This window comes from Musca vetustissima, unplaced genomic scaffold (genome assembly GCF_032173495.1).
Source record: "Musca vetustissima isolate MV318-11 ecotype Yass unplaced genomic scaffold, APGP_CSIRO_Mvet_v1 utg81996, whole genome shotgun sequence".
Classification (NCBI taxonomy): domain Eukaryota; kingdom Metazoa; phylum Arthropoda; class Insecta; order Diptera; family Muscidae; genus Musca; species Musca vetustissima.
The window spans coordinates 1-22,913 of NW_026885566.1; the positions used below are offsets into that span (position 1 = coordinate 1).

The 22,913-nt window shown below is 34.3% G+C and overlaps 1 protein-coding gene across 1 annotated transcript in view; it reads right to left on the reverse strand.

Annotated features, from left to right (window-relative positions):
• Positions 1–115: 115 nt before the first annotated feature.
• Positions 116–22,913, reverse strand: part of LOC133332806 (mothers against decapentaplegic homolog 4-like) — a gene marked incomplete at both ends in the record, with an annotated part of 28,588 nt that continues 5,790 nt past the window's right edge. Inside the window, 2 exons of the mRNA XM_061541181.1 lie at positions 116–283; positions 4,795–4,867. Of these exons, the coding sequence (XP_061397165.1) occupies positions 116–283; positions 4,795–4,867 (241 nt within the window). The remainder of the gene's footprint in view (positions 284–4,794; positions 4,868–22,913) is intronic.

Here is a 22,913-nt window from a genome sequence, read left to right on the forward strand (position 1 = left end):
TATGGATGAGATGTAAAAATGACAGGTGACAGAAGTACAATTTTATTGAAGGATTTTCTAAGGAAGGCTACCTTTTGTGAGGATCTGGTGTGAGAATCTTGGTTTGCCTACTTACTTTGACTATTTTTTCACTTTCCAATGCCTGATTGGGCAATTTCAAAATATCGGCTCCAATCGATGTCTCCTCATTTGGACTGCTAGCCGTACTTTTGATATAAACATTACTTTTGGCATAACGTCGTATTAAGATATTGCCAGCATCGTCCATTTTAATTTTGACACCCTGTAAGGAAAACAAAATTATAATAAAGTTAGTAAAAAATACCTCAGATATATGAATACATATATCGACATAGTTTGCTATAGTCGATATTTGCTATCGATCATATACTAGCATTTAAATCCGAACATACATTTCTGTTGTCATGTAATGAAAAATTTTGAATTTGAATTTGACCCATATGAAGTTATTGAATAATCTGAAAAAATACTGGGCTTCCTTGAAGGGAATCCCCTCCCATTTATATTTTGAAGAGAACAGATCATTAATGTCATCAGTACAGAGCCTTATAAATACAGGCCGTAAAATAATCTGTTTCCTGTTGTCTTCCCTGATTACACTGTGCAAATTTCAAGTTTTTAATTATTGGGAAATTCCAAAAAAATGATTATAGAGGGGATAAAAACAGAAGACACGTGTGTTGACATTTTGGAAGTTTACATCGGGAGGTAACCTCAAAAGACATGTCAATATTTCCCACTTCTAAGACATTTGAAAATATTCGGATTAAGATTTCTCGAAATCCTTGCATTTTAGTTATATGGCGTCTTCGACAATATTAAAGATATAAATGTGCGGAATATTTTTGTCTAGTACGTAAACCTTCAGTCTACTCCTTGAAAGCGTCTTTTCAGCCCCCTTTACCAGAAATGATTGTAATCTCATTTAAAACGGGTCATAGCAGGTCAGAACATTCCAGAAAAATTATCGCCATAAAGTTTTACTATAAGTCTCAGAATAGACCAAAAACTGGAAAATCTTAAAAAGATGAAATTTCATTGTTGGGTTAAAATCTATCTTATTCCGAGTTCGTACCAAATGTTCCCGCTAGGTGTCGTTTTATAAGGATGGCATAAAGGACAAAAATATTCTCCATAAATTCTTGTATAAGTCACTGCACAAGAGAAATCTATATAAATATATATATATATATATATATATAATATACTTTACTATTATATGTATATATAATAGTAAAGTGATTGACTGACTGACTGATTCATCATCGTGAACCTATAAGTGAACGGACTAACATAAACCCATAAACATGCCTTTCTGCAACCTAAGCTAAATTTCATTCGGGCAGATTTACAGTCGATTGTGTAGAATGGGACTAAAGCGATTTAAAGCAAACTTGGTGCACGATATTCAGTATGTCGCACTACTAAAAATTTAATCCGAATCAGACATCCGTTCGAAATATGAATGGAAGCTATATCTGCATATGCACCTCTTTCAAAAATGCAATAACGTCATTCTGGTCTCAATTTGATACATTGTGAAGACGAATATATGTGGGAGCTATATCTAAATCTGAACCGATTTCAACACTTACAAGAGATTAATTTATATTACATTATACAAAATTGTGTGTCAATCGGACAAACTTTAGGTCTTTAGTGTACAATTTACATTAAATCGAACTAAAATATATATGGGAGCTATATATAAATCTGAAGCGATATTCATGAAACCTAACGCACGTCAATCTAGACCTAATTCATTACGCTATGCCAGATTTCTTCCAAATCGAATGATATACACAAACTTTGATACATCATTTACATTAAATCGGACGAAAATATATATGGGAGCTATATATAAATCTGAATCGATTTTCGTGAAACTTAGGATCCATCATTCTAGTCTCAATTCAGTACGCTATGCCAAATTTCGTGAAAATCGTATGATATATAGGGACTTTGGTGCACCATTTACATGAAATTGGACGAAAATATATATGGGAATTATATCTAAATCTGAACTGATATTCACGAAATGTAATACACATCATTCTAGCTAGACCTTATTTAGTACGTTACGCCAAATTTTATGCTAATCCAAGGAAATATAGGGACTTTGGTGCTCCATTAACATAAAATCGGACGAAACTATATATGAGATCGATATCAAAATCTGAACCGATTTCAACAAAACTTGGAATATATGTAATTCACTACTCTGTACAAAATTTTGTCCCAATCGGACCAATATTGGGAGTTTGGTGCACCATTTACATAAAATCGGACGAAACTATGGGAGCTAAATCTAAATCTGAACCGATTTTCTCCAATTTCTATAGGGTTCGTCCTTGGGTGAAATAAGTGATATGTGCCAAATTTCATCCAAATCGGATCATAAATGCGACCTGTACTTGTTCGACTCATAAAGTGATTCTATGTATATTCTGAAAAGGAACCATGTGTCTATCTCGATTCCTTTTGCCTGTTACAAGCATATGCACCCTGTACCACATAGTGGTGAAGGGTATAACAAGCGAGAAATTTATATGGGGCTATTTAACAATATATCCAATATCGCATAATCTCTAACTAGACGTTTTTAATTAACCAATAATCCGATATGGCAAATTATAGTCACTTCGATGAAAAAATTAAAAAAGTATGATTTACTTCCAATACATCGGAATATCAAATTGCAACCACTACAATGGGGAAAGAAAGCTAAAACATTTAAAACACTGACAATGGATCGCTACTCTTCTAAGGGGGCTCTTTCAAAATATTGACATATATTGATCAGTTTCTGTATATATTTATGCCTTCCGAAACTGGGTCCAATATTGATCATTTTTGGTGGGTAGATTTTCTACTTATTGAAAATAATAAATATAAAATTGCAGCCAAGTTGGTTAGGTTAGGTTAGGTTTGGATGTGCAGTCACATGTGTGACTGCAACACTCTGAGATCGATTAGGTCCGTTGTGATTAACCACAAGAAGAGATACAGCGAAGTGAAGAGACCAGGGAAATAGTAGCATCCAGACTTTTTATCAATTCCGCTGCCTTCCAGATCGCGAAGATTTCAGCTTGGAAAACAATGCAGTTGCTATCCAGCTTGTAGGTTAACTCAAGGCCTAACCTTTCACAGCAAACGCCTGCCCCAAGTTGGTTAAATCACATGTCCAAAACCCCAAAGATAACGAAATTTTTGGATGAAGCGTATTATGGGGAATAACCTAAGAAATGAACCAATACTGATCATGTTCAGTAGAAAGATTTGGCAAACCAAGAGGGGACATTTTCTTAAAATATAGATCTTTGGGTTACAGGTTATGTGGGGGCTTCCCTAAAATATGGACCTATATTTATAATTTTTAGTAGGAAAATTTACTACCATACCACTACCCAAAATAACAAATCGACGCCTCCGAACCATAGTATGCTAAGTCTGAAAAGTGAGTTTTTCAGTAGAAGCTTTCAAAGTATGGAAATTTCTTTAATCGTACGTGCCATGATAAGTACATTTTTGCTTATAACTTTGGTTTGGATTGGCCGATGATTACCAAAATTTCAGAGAATATAAATTAAGGACCGTAGTATCTAAAAACGTAAAGAACTTTAAAACACGCTAAGTCGACTTAGCATACTATGGTTCGGAGGCGTCGAAATAACAACCAATTTGGTAGAAACATGTGCCCAAAACTACCCGTAGGTCGATCTTTTTTTGGTATATTCTGCAAACGGTATAACAAAAAATTGTTTCTCACATGAAAATATATTTTTATACGATTAATATTCTTATGAAAAATTTATATATTATTAATTACAACAGATTCGACGGTCATTTTTTGTCGCATAACTCATATTATACCCAGTCTGGGAATAAATAAAAAAGAACAGAAGAACATACATATGCACATAACTGTTTCCTTGAACATTATGGCCTTAATATCGGCTTGAATATCATCAAGTAATTTATCAAATTATTTGAAAAAACAAAAATGTAAAATGACCATACACCAAAAATGGTGAAAACCTCAATAAATATTAAAAAAACAAAAACTAAAATTATGTTACGCCATTAACCAACAAAAAAATATTCTAAATTTTCCTATCGATCAGTCTCCACAACCATATAAAGGAAATTGAAATTGACGCCAGCGGTTAGAATTTATTGTTAATATGGATCAAGATTGATATGATATGGCGTCACATTATGATTGAGATTGATTCGCATGCTTATGGTATTAGACAGCTTCAATGCTAGAAATCGCACTCTAAAAATGATTTATTTTTAATTAAAACTTAATTTTTTGTGTCAACTAATGACCAGCGGAATCAGTATGAACGTGTGACAAAACATGTTTGTTGTTGGGGTGGGTGTGGTGTGGGTGTTGTTAGCTTGTTCGGTAAGCTTATCTAGCATGTTGGCAGTTATTAATGGGGTTTAATTTGAGTTTTGGGGTTTTTTTTTTTTGTGGGAAGTGAAATGAAGAATTTAAGACTAGCTTGGGTTTCGTTCTTAATACCCTACACGTGGGTTGATTTTTGCAGCAGAATGTACGAATTAACAACGTCTTATTGAACAAAATATCCGACACCAATGTACCTTACTACATCTCAATTGAGTCTATTATATATGATATTCAACATGTTTCTATAAAATATGATATTTCACATGTTTATATAAATTACAAAATATTGTAGATTGTCATGACTCCATCTCACTTCACATAATTATTATATGCCATATTTTATTTCAATAACTTACCTGGCCAATGTGTTTTTTAAATTCTTCTGTTTTCTGATCACGCATTGGATTATCGAAGCCACATAAACCGATTCTGAAAGTAACAAAAAACAACATAAAATAATTATTAACTTATTAATATCGAGTTTCTAAAGAGAAACTAGACAACAAATAATAATCGTTCCACAAAAAGAAACATTAGTCCGATGTGTCGTGTGAATCACATAAACTTTATGACTTTAGCTGTGAAATGATTTTTTTTTCTTCATTCATTTGCCACAAATTGCTTCGTCTACCACAAAACACATTTATTGTTGTCGTTGTGGTAATGAAATAAGAATGTCTGTCATTTGAGTTTTTAATTTGTTTGCCATTAAAATTTTGTTAATTTTTTTATTTTTAACATAAAACTTAAATATTGATTGCATAAGAAATAAACATTATTTGTTTTTTCATTTGCGGTAGATTTGTATTCAATGTCTTGGTTAATGGCATTATGATGTGACATAAAAAATTTTGAAATATTTGTAGAGATTTTTTTTATATATAGAGATTGCAATGTGTAGCACATAATATGGAGATTTATTATAAGCAGAAAAAAGTCTTTATGATCACAATCAATATTCTTGGCCACTTAAAGACGAATGAAAGTGAAAACAATTTGAAACCCATTTCTAGTTTAAATTATCGACAGAACTATAAAATATAATAGCTAAGATCGGGGAACTATGGCTACATATGTAGGCATTTCCATGAAGAGGTAAACCAAAGTCGAAGAACTTTTTTCTCTATTTATACCCTTCACCACACTGTGGTACAGTGTATTATGTCTTTGTGCATATGTTTGTAACAGGCAAAAATAATCGAGATAGACCCATGGTTCTTTTTGAGAATATGCATAGAATCACTTTCTGAGTCGATTTATGCATGTCCGTACATCCGTCTGTCCATGTTAAATTGTAAACAAAGTACAGGTCGCATTTATGATCCGTATTGGATGAAATTTGGCAAAGCTCATTTGTTTGGCCCATGGACGAACCCTATAGAAATTGGGAGAGATCGGTTCAGATTTAGATATAGCTCCCATATATATTTTCGTCCGATGTGAGGTAAATGGTGTACCAATGTCCCTATATATCTTTCGATTTGCACGAAATTTGGCACAGCGTAATGAATAAGGTATATCATGATGTCCGCCAAATTTCGTGTAAATCGGTTCAGATTTAGATATAGCTCCCATATATATATCTTCGTCCGATTTAAGGTAAATTGTGTAAAAAAGACCCTATATATCATTCGATTTGCACGAAATTTGGCATAGCATACTAGATTAAGTCTAGAATGATGTGTGCAAAGTTTCGTGAAAATCGGTTCCGATTTAGATATAGCCCCCATATATAGCTTCGCCCGATTTTAGGTAAATAGTCCACTAAAGTCACTGCAAATCTTTTGATTTGCTCGAATTTTGATATAGCTTACTAAATTAAGTCTAGAATGATCTATGCAAAGTTTCGTGAAAATCGGTTCAGATTTAGATATAGCTTCCATTCCATTTGGTGCACGAAATTTGGCATAGCGTACTGAATTGCGTCTATAATAATGTGTGCTAAGTTTCATGAAAATCGGTTCAGATTTAGAATTGGTAATTGGTGCACCAAAGTCCCTGTATATCTTTTAATTTGCACGAATTTTCCCATAGCGTTCTGAAGTAAGTCTAGAATGATGTGGCAAAGTTTCGTGAAAATCGGTTCAGATTTATATATAGCTCCCATATATATTTTCATCAGATTTTAGGTAATTGGTGCACCAAAGTCTCTGAAAATCATCGATTTATACGAAATTTGTCATAGCGTACTGAATTAAGTCTAGAATGATGTTGCTAAGCTTCGTGAAAAGATCCATAGGTTGACACAACCTACTGAAGTAATATATATTAGTCTCTGGCAATTTTCCCTGAAATCGGTTCAGATATAGATATATAACAAAAACGCGTCGTCTGTTAGGATACATGTGTCGAATATACCCAAAGTGGTGAAGGGTATCATATAGTCGTCCCAGTCCGACTATACTACTTTCCTTACTGGTTTTTTTTGGGATCTTATTTAGGTGTTCCCCAACCCCGCTGCAAATTTTTGTGACCCTAGACAACATGGGGCCATCAGGGCGACTCGTGGAATTCAGAAACTACGTTGGTTTTCCCTTGTAACTACAAAAGCTTAACCCATTCGAAAGCTATAACGAATTTACTAGGATTATTTTAGATAGATTATCATTTAAAAATGGATTTAAATATATATTATTTTAATGTATATATAATTTCGAGTTCCTACATCAAGACCAGATTCGTATAGACTAATTTAAGACAAAAAATCTCACGATAGTCCAATTTTTTTATGCATTACAGAGCTATCTTTGGATGGGTACAAATGTACCACGGTTATTGATCTACGTATAATTTTTTCGTTATTGATAAGTCTGATTTCAACAGACTAATGTGCATGGATAAATCGACATAGAGTTTTATTCTCAAGAATACTACTTTATGGGGTTTCTTACAATGGAGTATATACAAATTGACTTCATCAAGATTATGTATCATGCTTTTTATTCGACTAAAAATAACATTTTTCTCATTACCAGTTCTAAAAATTTTTGGTCAAAAAAAGCCCCTCTAAACAAACCGCAACTTTGAAAGTTAAAAAAAAAACTGAAAATTCACAAGATCATCATCATCATTGAAGCAGAAACCTGCTGAAAAACCACACCATGGCATCATTATTTAATACACCAGGCTCGTTTAGCACACAATCCGCAAATGGTATAAAACTTTTTGTACAAAACACAACAACAACACTCTCAAAAATATAATCGCAACAACAACAAAAATTCATAAAAACACACAAAAACAAAAATTAACCAAAAAAAAAAAAAAAAATGAAAAAAAAACAATCGTTGTCTACTTAATGCACCTCAACAGTTAGCCAGAGTGCAGAGGATTATGCGAGTGCAACGGTTGCAAGGTCATCCACTGATGGTTGTTGCCGTTCAGAAAAAAAACTTCTTTTGTTGTTGCAATGTTGGTAATGATGATGATGGTGGCTAAATGTTACAGTAACTATTATCAAGCCAGCGAAACACCAAAAGGCGGTAACTGCAACAACAACAGCAACGGCAACATTTACCTTTAACGCTGTTGCATTTTTTGTTTTTGTCTTTACTTCACTTGTTGCTGCCAACAGCATTGGCAGTGCTGGCTTATTAGCAAAATATCAACCAATTTTTTTCGGTTTGTTTTTGTAAACTATACAGCGGTACATATTTACAACGCCTTTTATATACACCTTTAATTTTTTTTCGTATACATATATATTTTTGTATCTACGGTATCTATGTATTATGCATTTTGTTTTATGTTGAAAGAATGAAAAAAAAAACAACCAAAATGAAACAACATTTTTGTGGTTTCTTTATAACCTCAAAAAATATTCCATTATAGCTTAAGCATTTTTTATAGAAGCATGAAATTTTTGTATTTTTATACCCTCTTAAATATTGGCAATATTTTAGATATTTTATTTGTGATTAGAAATGTTATGATTTTGTTATGATATTGGTTATGAAATATATCGATGTTAAGGAATACTTCAGTTAAACAAAAGACTTAAGACAAAAGCGTTTTTCCTTATAAACAAAAACTAAATTTATTTAAAAATCAAGTTATAGAATTGTTGTAATATTTGTTTTACGATTTAATCCAAAGTTAACCAGTAAGTAATGTCTATAAAAATACAGGATGAATGCCTGCCGATTTCATAAAAATGATGCACAAAAAATCAATATGAAACTTTAAACAAGTGAAAAAGAGTTAAGTTTGGCCGGGCCGAACTTTGGATACCCTCCAGATATACTGACAGGTACTAGACATGAACATATAGGGAATATATCAAAAAGTGGACCTGTGCCGACATTTCTAAAAATGGATTATGTAAACCATAATTAAAATTTTAGAAATATTTTATGGATACATATATTCTCTGCCTTATGGCTAATGAGGGTGTATACACTTTAACACGTTGAAAATGTGCCTCATCGAAATATTGGTTCTAGACCCCAAGTTTCTTTGGACCAAATCCGTTTCAAAAAACTTATATTTCATTCAAACTTTGCCCATCTTATTATTTCTTCCAAACTTAGTTAAAGTTGGAAGATGGGGAATATCGGTCCACTCCTTCTGGAACCTCCACACAGGGCCTGGTCTAAATGCTGCTAAAGTTCATTATCAAACCTTACGTTCTAATTTTTTACCTCGCTATCCTCCGCAGGTGAAATGATTACAACAGAGTCTTAGAACCAAACACAAAACGCGGAAGAAATCAGATAACTATTTTAATATAAACCAGTAAGGAAAGTAGTAAAGTTGGACGAGGCCGACTATATGATACCCTTCACCACTATGGGTATATTAAACAGGACTATTAGCATAAAATTGGATGAAATAAAATATGTGATATTTATCTAAATGTGAATCTACTCAGATCTATCTATAAAGTATGTAAATCGACTTCAAACAAATATAAATAGGTCATCCGTTGGGCTATGTCTGTACTTCTAGAAAACGCAAATACATAATTTTATGCTCAACTTTGTACGATGTGCAAACTTTGATGTCAATCTGACTAACATGAAGAGTTTGATGCCCAATTTACTTATAATCGGGCGAAAATATATATGGAAGATATATAGGGACTTTGGGGCACCATTTACATGAAATCGGACGAAACTATATATGGGAGCTATATGAAACTTAACTCCCATCATTCTAGACCTTATTCATTACGCTGTGCCAAATTTCGTGCAAATCGAAAGACATATAGGGACTTTGGGACACCATTTACCTTGAATCGGACGAAGATATATATGGGAGCTATATCTAAATCTGTACCGATTTTCACGAAATTTGCACACATCATCCTAGACTTAATTCAGTACGCTATGCCAGATTTTGCGTAAATCGAAAGATATATAGGGACTTTTGTACACCATTTACCTTAAATTGGACGAAAATATATATGGGAGCTATATCTAAATCTGAACCGATTTTTTCCCAATTTCAAATTTCATCCAATTCGGATCATATGGCTGATTTTCGAGTTTTGATATATTCTGAGACTTATAGTAAAACTTCTCGCCGTTTACTGCCAGACCTACATTGTCAGACTCGTTCCCAATTTGTTCAATTATGTCGATGTCATCGGTGTAGGCGAGTAACATGTGTGGTTTGGTGTACAGAGTGCCATTTTTGTTCACTTTTGCCTCTCGTATGACCTTTTCCAGCAGGATGTTAAAAATGTCACACGACAAACAATCATCTTGTCTGAATCCTCGTTCGGTATTAAAGGACTCCGAGAGGTCCTTTCCGACTTTAACTGCTGATCTTGTGCAAGTTAAAGTTATCCTGCATAGCCGATTTAATTTTGCAGGAATGCCAAACGCCGACATGTCTTTATACACCTCTGAGCAGATAGGGCTGTCGAATGCGGCTTTATAGTCGACGAATAGGTGGAATGTGTCGATGTGTTTTTCATGGTTTTTTCCAGGATTTGGCGCAGAGTGAAAATCTGGTCAGTGGTGGATTTGCCAGGTCGTTGACACAGTACGCTGGATAGCACTTAATATGCAATGGGAAGGAAACTTATTCCTCTATAGTTGGCACATATCTTCTTGTCTCCTTTTTTGTGCACAGGACACAGGATGCATTCTTCTATTGTACTAATCATGCTCATTACCAGCATCTAACCACCAGTCTTGAATAGTTCGCCTTGTAACCCATCGGCACCTGCTGCATTATTATTTTTCAGCCGATTGATTGCTATTCTGACTTCATCTTGGCTAGGTGGTATACACTCTATACCGTCATCTAGTATTGGTTCTGGGGTTTCCACTTCACTGCTACTATTTGAAGTTTCTCTAAATGCTCCTTCCAGATCCTCAGAACGCTGTATGTATCTGCCACCAAGTCTCCGTCTTTATCTCTACAAAAGGATGTGCCTTCACCAAAGCCTTCGGTTTGTTGTTTTACCCGTTGGTAGAATCGGACTTCATTCTGACTCCTCTACACCTAGATTTGCTCACGCTCACGTTTTTCTTGTTCTTTCTTCTTTTTCTGAAAATATGTTTCTCCCGATAGTTCGCCAACGCATTACGTGTTGCTAATGTCCGCAGGGTTGACCTATACGCTGCGTTTTTCACAACAGTAGCATTACGACACTCCTGATCGTACCACGGATTTCTTGATGGTGGTCTTTGGTACCGAAGTGTTGATTTTGCTGCAGTTTGTAGGGAGTGGGCAATTCTATGCCATTGTGCTTCTATATTACTATCGGGACAAGGGGTGCTTTCGTCAAGCAGTAGGGTAAGTTGAGCGGAGTAGGCTTCTGCTATATGTTGTGTTTGCAGCTTTTCGAAGTCGAGTTCCCGTGTTGTGTTAGATCGCACCTTTGCTGCTACATTAAGACGGGTGCATATCTTGGCTGCCACAAGTTAATGGCCAGAATCGATATTCGCTCCTAGGATCGGTCGGACGTCTAAAACACTGGATGAATGCCTTCCGTCTATCACAACATGATCGATTTGATTTCTCGTTGTTCGATCGGAAGAAATCCAAGTGGCTTTGTGTATAACGAGATGCTTGAATCTGGTACTGCTAACTATCATGTATATTTTCCTTTCCGATTTTTGCATTAAAATCTCCTAGCAGAATTTTAATGTCATGACCAGGGCAACGGTCATATGATGTTTTTAGGTGCTCGTAAAATATGTCTTTGGCATGTTCATCTTTATCTTCGGTCGGAGCATGGGCGCAAATGAGACTGATGATGCTTTTATACGGATTATAGCAATTCGATCATCTACTGGAGTGAATCTGGAGACGAGGTCTTTTATTCTCCTGTTAACCATAAATCCGCAGCCAAAGTCATGTCTCGTCTCATGGCAGCTATAATACAGGGCGTAATAATCTGATTTATTTACGCCAGTCCCTTTTCATCGCATTTCGGGTTAGGCAATAATATCGGCTTTGTACTTCTTGAGTACATCCGAAAAAGCGAACACTGCGCCTGTTCTATACAACATTCCAAGTGCAGATTCGCAGATCGTGGTCCTTTATACGTGTGCGGGGTCGTCAATATTAGGGGGGTTTGGTTTTCTTTTTCTTTGCTTTTTCATAGTAGGTTGAGTTTCCAAAGGTGGGCAACTAACCCGACGGCTCAACCCATTTTTTTATAGTTCTTATGGGTGAACTGGCGGCACATATTAGCTCACTATTTCATCGGGTGATGAAAATAGCTACTTCAGGTAGCACCGCGGGAAGGTCAGTGTCCACAATTGAGATGAAAGAGGGACCAAGTTAAGCCTGGACTTCGCCATTTTAAAGCCAATCAGAGCCGTTGCTTGGTATCCATCATCCCCCTATGATGCCAAAGACATCACATACTTAAAATGTAAGCGTTTAGAGAAATCCGAAACCGAAATCTCAAATCTCTTGAAATTGGGGAATATTGCTATCAATCCTTGTAGTCGGTCTATCATATTTTTTGAATTTCCCGATAATTAGTTTTTGTGTTGTAAAGTGTAATCAAGGACTGTAGTAACATTTAATTTTAAAACAAATATTCAAGGACTTATCAGCTTGGATTGAAAAAATATTTTTCATAAGACTACAGAATCTGGGATTTCAAAATTATTTTTTTTTTCGTATCGCATTTTCTGAATCAGAAATAGCCTCACTAGTCACTGATCCTTGATAATGCCACAAGTTTTTATTTTTGGTATGTTGTTTTGTTATCATCTTCTTTTGGTATTTTTTTTTCATTGCTAGTTCGCTTTACATTTTTTACCGTTTACACATATTTAATCGAATGGAAAAAATAACTGCAAAACAAAAGTAAAAGTGTTGTTTCATTGCGGATTGTAAGGAGGGTTGTTTTATGAGACAATAACTTGTTCTCCATATAAAGTTTCGGGATTTTTTTCATGTTTTTTGTGTTGCTAGGCCTGAAACAGGCTTTTGTGTATTTTAAGATTGTAATGCTAAATAAAAAAAGAGAAGGACATTTTTTCGGCTTGACATGTTCGTCCAGTAAAACTAGATTTGCGAATAAAAATATTTTTGTTGACCAAGGTATTTTATTAAATAATAACGTTATCTACCTTGAAAGGAAGTAAAGTTGTGTGTGTGTGTTTTCGGAATTTATGTTTACCGGTAGTGTGGTTTCAATATCATCCCTGCAATTTTCAATGAATTTATGGTAGATGCTTAAGCACTTCCAACAAACAAAAAACTTAAGGCACAAACTTCACTTCAATTTAATTCCCATGGCATATTTACCTTGCTCTATATAACGTAGCAAAATGTCATAAAAATCTCACCGAGTCATCATATTTTGCATAATATTACGGTACTTTAGCGTTTCTATTTGACGTTTTTTCAAAGAAATATAGCAAATGGTAATCGAATTCTGCTATCAGACCAATTTAGATTTTCTATCAAATTTATTCTCTGAGGGGGTTGAGTTGTTAACCTATATAGAATATTGTAGTCGTTTCTTTATGGCTTTTCATCTAACATTTAACGAATATCTAACGAATTATGAAAAAACGACAACAAAAAAGAACCCTGACAGGCACACCCAGATTTATATTTTGCAAATCTATTTGGCCACTTTTTTCTTCGGTTGAATTGTGTGTCTTAAGTCTTTCTTGTCGTCTTGACCATTTTTTATTATAGTTACCATAAATCTTGGTGTCATTTACTCTAAACGCCAACTAAAAAGTTGACAATGGCCATAACAATATGGGGTGGTGGTTGTCGTGTTCTCAATGTCTTTTGTTGTTGTTTATTACTTGACGTGCTATAAAGCCATATGTTCTTGTTTTTGTTGTTATCTAATAACAATTGACAATAAGTTTTTGTTTTTTGAAATAAATTTCATTAAGATCGGAGTCTTAAAAATAGAACGCGTAGTGGCCACTCACTCAACACTATGCTGGAATATTATCGTTTAGACCGTGATTAATAGTTTGAAATCAGTTATATTGACAACAAAGACACACACACAACACCCACGGGCTAGTTTTTGGTTTTTATTGTGTCCAGTCAAGCTGTTATTTTTTTTTCTCGTGCGACACACAATTATGGAAAACGTTTATTGGCAAAAAAACTCGGCGTTTTAAATGGCGCCATCATGTAGGATATCTTTTGGCAGCATAAGTCTAGGTTTTGACGGTTTTTGGGTTTTATAAAATGTGCGGGTATTATTAATTTAAAAAATATATATAAATGTGTGTATGTATTGTAATATGGCTAAGATCAAAGAAAAATTTTGGCATGCTTTATAGGTGGACTAATGAAAATCTATGGTATCTCTAAATAAAATGACATGACATATGGAGTAGGGGAATGATGTATTGAAAATAAACTATTAGTTTTAATGAACTTAAAAACAGGAATAATATTTAAGGACAATTTAGTACATTCATTTACACAAATAGTCATACAATATTAATATCATCATGTACCCGAAAAAATATCTATCACCAAGGTGATTGCTGAATTTTAGAGGAAAATTTTGGGGAGTTTTTAAAAAATTTTTAAGGACTATAATTGCTATGCACACTGATTTAGAAAAAACACATAGTTTAAGGACTATAATAAGTGTGGGATTTTAGGAACTTTTTTACAGGACTTTTGCAAGACTAGATTTTTTAAAGAAAATCTTTTCAACTTCTTCGAAAAGCCCGAATATTTCACCATACGCACAATAACCGGGCACATTTGTACCTTTGCGGTTTAAAAATGCTGTTTAATCATTTTATACCAAAGAAAAACCAAGGTGGTTGCTGATTTTACCCGTCGTACTGATAACTCTATATGTAGGGCTTAAATTCGATTTCTATAAAAAATAATTGAAGAGGCTTAACCCATTCGAAAGCTTTAATCAAATACAATATATATAGAGGGCCCGACTTTTTAAAGGAGTTAATGGATTGTATGGTGGCCGCATCGAACTCAACAATGTTTTCATGTTTTGTTCATATTAATATTTTTCAATGATTTCTGTCAGTTGTGTCATACCAATATTTTTTAAATAACTTTCACAATCTCATTTAAAGACAGTTTTTCACCGTCATCCATAAGCATAGTTTTTTTCTAAGGCGTATACGTTATATCAATACGAATACGGACCAATGTACTCATATTATAATACAACGTATATTTCACAGCCGTTAATATGTGTTTTATAAGTGAGAGTTGCAATAATTATAAGTGGCTAGACATCGGATCAATTAAAATATAATTTTGCCAATAAAAATTATATTCCTTTAAATGAATAATTGAAGTTTGCTTAACCCATTGAAAAGCTTCAAGGAAATAATATACATTTTAATTTACAATGATATTGTCTCCATAAAGAGGTCATGAATTTTAAAGAATTCTTCAATGATGATTTCCATTTCTATTAGTTGGAGTATAAAACTATATATTTTTTTTTTTTTATTTTTTGTCTTTCACGGACTTCTATATACATAGATTTTTCTTAAGGCGTATACGTTGCGTCAATACGAATACGCACTTATGCACCCATATTTTAATATAACATACATTTCAATGTCTAGTTATAATTGTCCAGACTTTAAATAATTTAAAATTTTGCTAATAACAGGTCCGAGTATTCTACAACAATTTGTCGCCATAAAATTTTACTATACGCCTCAGAATAGACCAAAACACGAAAATCAGCCTAAACGTCAAAAATTTTAAAAATATCATTTGAACCGATCTCATTGCGTGTTTGTACCAATTTTTCCCACTAGATACCAATTTTTGTAAAGGTGGTCCTAGACCCACCTTTAATATATCAGCATTAAAATCTACACCGATAAATATATATTCTATATGAGAACTTCGTTATCTTATTTTTCAATTTATTTATTATTTATTTATATATAAAAAAACAGTTATAACCAGTGAGCGGAGCAGTATAGTCGGACGGGGCCGACCATATGATACCCTACACAACTACCACGAAAAGCACACTTTCGGTGGTTCTATATTCTGAGCCTGGGCAATATTTCGTGATATTTGCACCCTTTTTACCCATTACAGATCAACAACTCCCCCTTCTAAGTCTTGCACATTTTCCAAAATGTTTTTTCTTGAAGTAAATTTTTACGCCATACAATAAAAAATTGGTCACTTTAGGTTTTGGTTGATTTGACCCTCGGAAATTTGACCGATCATCATCTAAACAGCCGCTCTAAGTGTTTGGTCAGATCCCCTTCACCTTGTAAAATATGTGATGTTCTGTATATAATCATTGCCTCTAGAGCGACTAGAAAATCTGACAAAAGTAAAGTTTTCGGTTCATTACACCCCCTGAATGAAATCTCAACTTCACCGAAAACTATAAGCGTCGTCATTGACCATAATCGGAACTTCATGTACAATTTCAAAGCGATCAGCGCGACATTTCCGTCCTCTAATGGAGTAATAGTAATAATATGCACATAGTCACCTTTACTTAATTACGTATAACTCCCGCATCGGAGTACATACAGCCATATAATTGGTATCAATTTGAAGGTCAACAACTCATCTTGGACTTGCTATCAATATCTCCTTCAGTTCTTCAGTAGCGAGTATATATGCCCCAGAATAAAAATTTTGTAATTTTTCACACAAAAGTCAGGGTCCATTTGGCCCGCTAAATATTGACCGATCTTTATCAAAGCAGGCATGCCGACAAAAATTTAGTATTTGGTCCATTTCATCCCCTAAAAATTAAGCGATCATTATAAAAAACAATAGGGGTCTTCATTGGCCAGAACCCATCCTACATGCAAAATTTCGTGAAGATTGGTCCATAACTGCGGCTTGTATCGTGTTTACAAATAATAATGGACAGACGGACGGACGGACACACATGTCTAGATCGACTCAGCTAGTAGAGATATGACGATCGGTATACTTAAAGGTGGGTCTAGGACCAATATTTCGCGGCGTTACAAACTTTTGGGGCTGCACAAAGCTATAATACCCTGACAACATAGTTGTGTAGGGTATACAAATTCATGAATGCATTTTTGTAGTAGAAAAAGTAAACAACTTCCTCTCTAACGCTAAACTCTAATCAAGTCCCCACTAATTTACAACCTTACACATTTTTCCACATCTAATGAATCTGACTCTCCTCAAAACTATTTATTATAGTCATTGATTGACTATTTAACGTTGATGAAGGGCGTTGGCACATGCAATATATCGTACACACACACGTATATTTTTCCTTTTTTTGCTTTCAATTGTGTTCCTGAACAAAAATTCTTCCACTTAACATATTCAGATAATAATTGAGAATGACATTTAATATTTTTGTGGTGACATGTTAGAAAAATTGCAACCAACTACGCAAAACAATTTTTCACCCACACCCTTTATACCAACATCGCATAAAGGTGTATGTAGCCTAGCAAACCAAAAATAACTCTAGCAACTCTACAGTAGTGCAGTGTATGTCACTTAAGTCTTTTGTTATTTGCCATTCAAGATCTTATCGTCATCAAATTAATTCTCATTAACTTAACACAAGGTATTTCAGTCAGTCAGTCAGACTACTCTACTCTCAATCTACTCAATTGTAATCAGCGGGCAACAACGTTGAATGCAGCAGCAGCAACAACAAACAAACAAATGCTAAATGACTTGCCATCCTGTTTGGTTTGATGATCTCCCCTCACCGCTTTGGCCAACGCTTTGGCTTGCCTTGTTAGCTGCATGAGTTAGCACCTCCTGTCACAACAATGCGTGTCTAATTAATACCCACATCCAAGGTAGTTGCCAACAACATGCCCTGAGTGCGCCTTGTTTGGAGATCATTACAATAATTTGCATTTTATTGCCTTACAACAACATACCACTTACAACAACACACAACTGCGTCTGCCAGCAAGGTAAACGCCTAGGGCCATACAAATCAAAGACCATCATTTTTGTAAAATTCTGGAAGAAAAGAAACCCAAGGAGCTCCTTGTAAACAGAACATCGCTAGGAAGATGACGAAGACGATCATGGCAAGAAGAATGGTTTATTAGTCAGCTTTTACGATTTTCTTCTGCTTCTGCAGAGTATCGTTTCAGCCTCTTTATGGCCACCATAATGCTGGGTGATAAATTAAATCAACACTTCTGTTTCTTGCTACTGTTGTTGGCGAACATATTTTGTGCCAGGACCATTTATGCGTTTAAGGTTTTATTCTCGTTGAGCTCTTCTTGTATAAGCGAGAAGTTTGGATCTGTTGGTTGTCGGTCTGCCGTGTGTGTTTAATTAATAGACATTTAAAAGTGTTAACTAAATTTGTATCAAGAAGGATAAACTTGATACGCGTTTCCCGAAGGTAAAATCGTATGGACAGATAGAAAGACTGTTAATAGTTTAAGAAATATTGAGTGCGTTCTCCAATAATCTGAGGAGGGTCTTCTTAATTATCGCTGACAACTTGTCAATTTTATTGTTACTGTCAAAAGTTTAATTGTGAAACATACTTTTTAATCAATATTTGACAGCTAGTATTGTTATGATTTTTAAGAAATTTAGTAATATTTTGATAAGGTTTTTTTCCGTGCTTAAGTACGTAGAGTGTTGTGGCATATATCGTCAAAATATCCATTGGCGAGTTTCTTTTAAAGAATATTTTAGGAGACTTCCAATGGCATTGATTTATTAAAAAATACTGTTTAAGAGTTCCAAAGGCGTGGATCTTTTTCATAGACTTCAATAGGTGTGGCTTTTTAAAACATATTTTTTCAAAGATTTTCACGGAATTATTAAATAAAAAATATGTTGTTCATACCTGTGTATTTTTTAAAGACTTTTTTCAAAGATTTCCAAAGCTGTGGATTTTTTAAGGCTTCCATAGCTGTGGATTTCAAAGGCTTTCATAGGCATGTATTTTTTAAAGACTTTGTCGGGGATTTTTTAAGAAAATTTTTTTTTCAAAGCTTTGAAGTGGATTTTATAAAAATTATGTTTTCAAAGACTTAGGCGTTGATTTTTTAAATAATATTTTTCAAGCTATAATTTGTGAGGCGATATTTTGCGAAGACTTCTATAATAGTGTATTATAATATTGTTAGGGAATAATAAAGCGTATACGTTATGTCAGTACGTATACCTACTCTTGTAACATTCCCATAACTCTAATTATTCAATTATAATCATTTTAAAGTAAATCAACAGTCTATTCACCGGCTTACTTCCAATTCCTTGGAAATTTGTCATTTAATATTACATTGTTGTTTGTTGTTGTGTTTCATTTTCTGATGTATTTGTTTGATACGTAACGTAACGACAATTCTGTTCTAGCCTCAATTTGAAATTTGTGAAACACGTTTGACATTTTAAAATTTGTCTTTTGTTTAAAATTTAGTTTTTCGTGTGTATGTGTGTTCTCTTATTTTACATTTACCTAGAAATGTTATTTATATTCATAATCCTGCCTTGACTCTATCAAATTGTAGTTGATCTTTTTTCAGGGGTTTTTATTTTGTTGCCTATGAGAATATGGCACAAAACAAAGGAAACCGCAATGGCACGTTTCACTGTAACTTATTTGTTGTATTTCTGTGTGAGTGGTGAAGGGGTGTGCTGGTTTCTGGTGCTGTGTCAAAAATTGCCTCAACACAAAGGCACGTTTTCATCTTGTATTTGAAGATATCACCTTAAAAATGTCACTTGCATTTTAAAAGATTTTCAATGTTTTTGTTGCTTTTGGTTCCCCATGTGATTCTTCATTTAAGTTGTTTTCGCTTTGTGTGTGAGTGTCTTGTAAGCCCAGAAAAATAACTCCCAAGAAGCAGAAGTTTGACAAACAATCCCCTTTTTATTTTGAAAAAAAAGACAATCTAACGTCAGTATAACAAGTACGATGACAAATAAATAGCGTACTAGAAAAGAGGTTTTGTTTTGTTACATGATCACTGACTGACTTACCCATTTTGTAACAAAAAACGGCAGGCAGGAGCTTCTGCTTCATTAAATAAACCGACGAAACAAAATTTATTTAGACAGCCTTTGTTATTGTTGGAGTTTTGCAAGGGGATCTGTTTTTTTTTTTTTTGGCTAAATCAAATGCAAATCCATGGCAAACTAATCACGAATAGAAGACGAAGTAGAAGTTTAAATAACACAATGTATGGGGATGTGGAGGAAGGTTACCCGAGAGGCTATTGTGTGGAGGGTTGCCAATGAAACAAAATTTTAAAAAATCCATACCTTTGAATGTTTTTAAAAAAATATTTAAAATCTACACCTATGAAGGAAAACATTTTAAAAATAAAAAAAAAAAAAAAAATATTTTAAAAATATCCACACCTATGGAGGTTTTTGAAAAAAATATTTTAAAAATATCCACACATATGGAGGTTTTTGAAAAAAATATTTTAAAAATCCAACAAAAATTTAAAAGAAAATCCACGCCTATTTTTATACCCTTCACCACACTGTGGTACAGGGATTATGTCTTTGTGCATATGTTTGTAACAGGAAAACCAAAACGAGATAGACACATGGTTCCTTTTGAGAATATACATAGAATCACTTTTTAAGTCGATTTATGCATGTCCGTCCGTCCGTCGGTCCGTCTGCCTGTCGATGTTAAATTGTAAACAAAGTACAGGTCGCATTTATAATCCGAATTGGATGAAATTTGGCATAGGTCACTTATTTGGCCCAAGGACGAACCCTATTGAAATTGGGAAAAATCGGTTCCGATTTAGATATAGCTCCCATATATATTTTCGTTCCTTTAATGTAAATGGTGTACCAAAGTCCCTATACATCTTTCGATTTTCACGAAATTCAATACAGCGTACTAAATTAGGTCTAGAATGATGTGTGTTAAGTTCCCAGGAATTTAGATATAGCTCCTATATATATTTTCGACCGATTTAATGTAAATGGTGCACCGAAGTCCCTATACATCTTTCGATTTGCTCGAAATTTGGCACAGCGTAAAGGATTAAGTCTAGAATGATGTGTGTTAAGTTTCCTGAAAATCGGTCCAGATTTAGATATAGCTCCCATATATATTTTCGTCCGATTTTATGTAAATGGTGTACCAAAGTCCCTATACATCTTTCGATTTTCACGAAATTCAATACAGCGTACTGTATTAGGTCTAGAATGATGTGTGTTAAGTTTCCTGAAAATCGGTCCAGATTTAGATATAGCTCCCATATATATTTTCGTCCGATTCAAAGTAAATGGTGTACATTTACTTTCGATTTGCACGAAATTCGGCACAGCGTAAAAGATTAGGTCTAGAATGATGTGTGTTAAGTTTCTTGAAAATCGGTCCACATTTAGATATAGCTCCCATATATATTTTCGTCCGATTTTATGTAAATGGTGTACCAAAGTCCCTATATATCTTTCGATTTGCACGAAATTCGGCATAGCGTAATGGATTAGGTCTAGAATGATGTGTGTTAAGTTTCCTGAAAATCGGTCCAGATTTAGATATAGCTCCCATATATATTTTCGTCCGATTTAAAGTAAATGGTGTACATTTACTTTCGATTTGCACGAAATTCGGCACAGCGTAATGTGTTAGGTATAGAATGATGTATGTTAAGTTTCCTGAAAATCGGTCCAGATTTAGATAGAGCTCACATATATATTTTCGTCCGATTTAATGTAAATGGTGTACCAAAGTCCCTATATATCTTTCGATTTGGACGAAATTCGGCATAGCGTAATGGATTAGGTCGAGAATGATGTGTGTTAAGTTTCCTGAAAATCGGTCCAGATTTAGATATAGCTCCCATATATATTTTCGTCCGATTTAAAGTAAATGGTGACCCAAAGTCCTTATATATCTTTCGATTTGAACGAAATTTGGTACAGCGTACTGAATGTGTTCTAGAATGATGTGTGTTAGCTCACTTATATATTTTCGTCCGATTTAATGTAAATGGTGTATCAAAGTCATTACATATATTTCGATTTGCACGAAATTTGGTATATCGTATCCATTTTCATGTTAATGGTCCTTCAAAAATTCGACGTCTTTTAGGATTATTCTGTTGAATATATCCACAGTGGTGAAGGGTATCATATAGTCGGCCTCGTCCGACTTTACTACTTTCCTTACTGGTTTTACTTGAAAAATATGTTTAAACCCGTGAGCGGAGCAGTATAGTCGGTTGGGGCCGACCATATAATGCCCTACATAACTTCAACGAAAATCTAACTTTCTGTGGTTCTATATTCTGAGCATGTAGAATATTTCGCCATATTTGCACCCTCTTGACCGACTCGAGGTCAACAAATATTACTAATATTCAGTGCAGTCCTTCTAATCACTTGTCCGATTCCCTTTACCGTAGGTTGTGTTGTGATGTTCGGCTTATAATTGTGACCTATAGATAGAATTGAAATACACAAAAAAATTATGTGTTCGGTCCACATCATTCCAAAATTATTAACTGATCATCATCGAAAATTATAGGCGTTGTCCTTGACCATAACTGGAACTGGAAGGAAAAGCGATCAGTGTTATATTTCCGCCCTCTAGTGTGGTAATGGGTTACTACATAATATATTAATACATAAGCACATGTAAACATTTAAGTGTAACTTCCACATTCGAGTACATACTACAATATAATTGGTATAAAATTAAAGACCAGCCACTCCTCTTGGATATACTATCAACTTCTCGGTTCTATGCCCTTCAGGATTAAATATATATGTCATAGAATACAAATTTTGTATTCTTTCACACAAAGTCAGGGTCCATTTGACCCGCTAAATATTGACTGATCTTTATCAAAATAGGCATGCTTATTCTTTGGTTCGATTGTCTTTTCCGTGTAAAAATTCGCGATGTTTGGGGCATAATTGCGGCCTCTGGAGCGACCAGAAAATCAGACAAAAATAAAGTTTTTGGTCCATTTCATCCCCTAAATATTAACCGATCTTTACCAAAAATAATAGGGGTCTTCATTGGCCAGAACCCATTCTACATTCAACATTTGGCGAAGATTGGTCCATAACTGTGGCCTGTATCGTGTTTACAAATTAT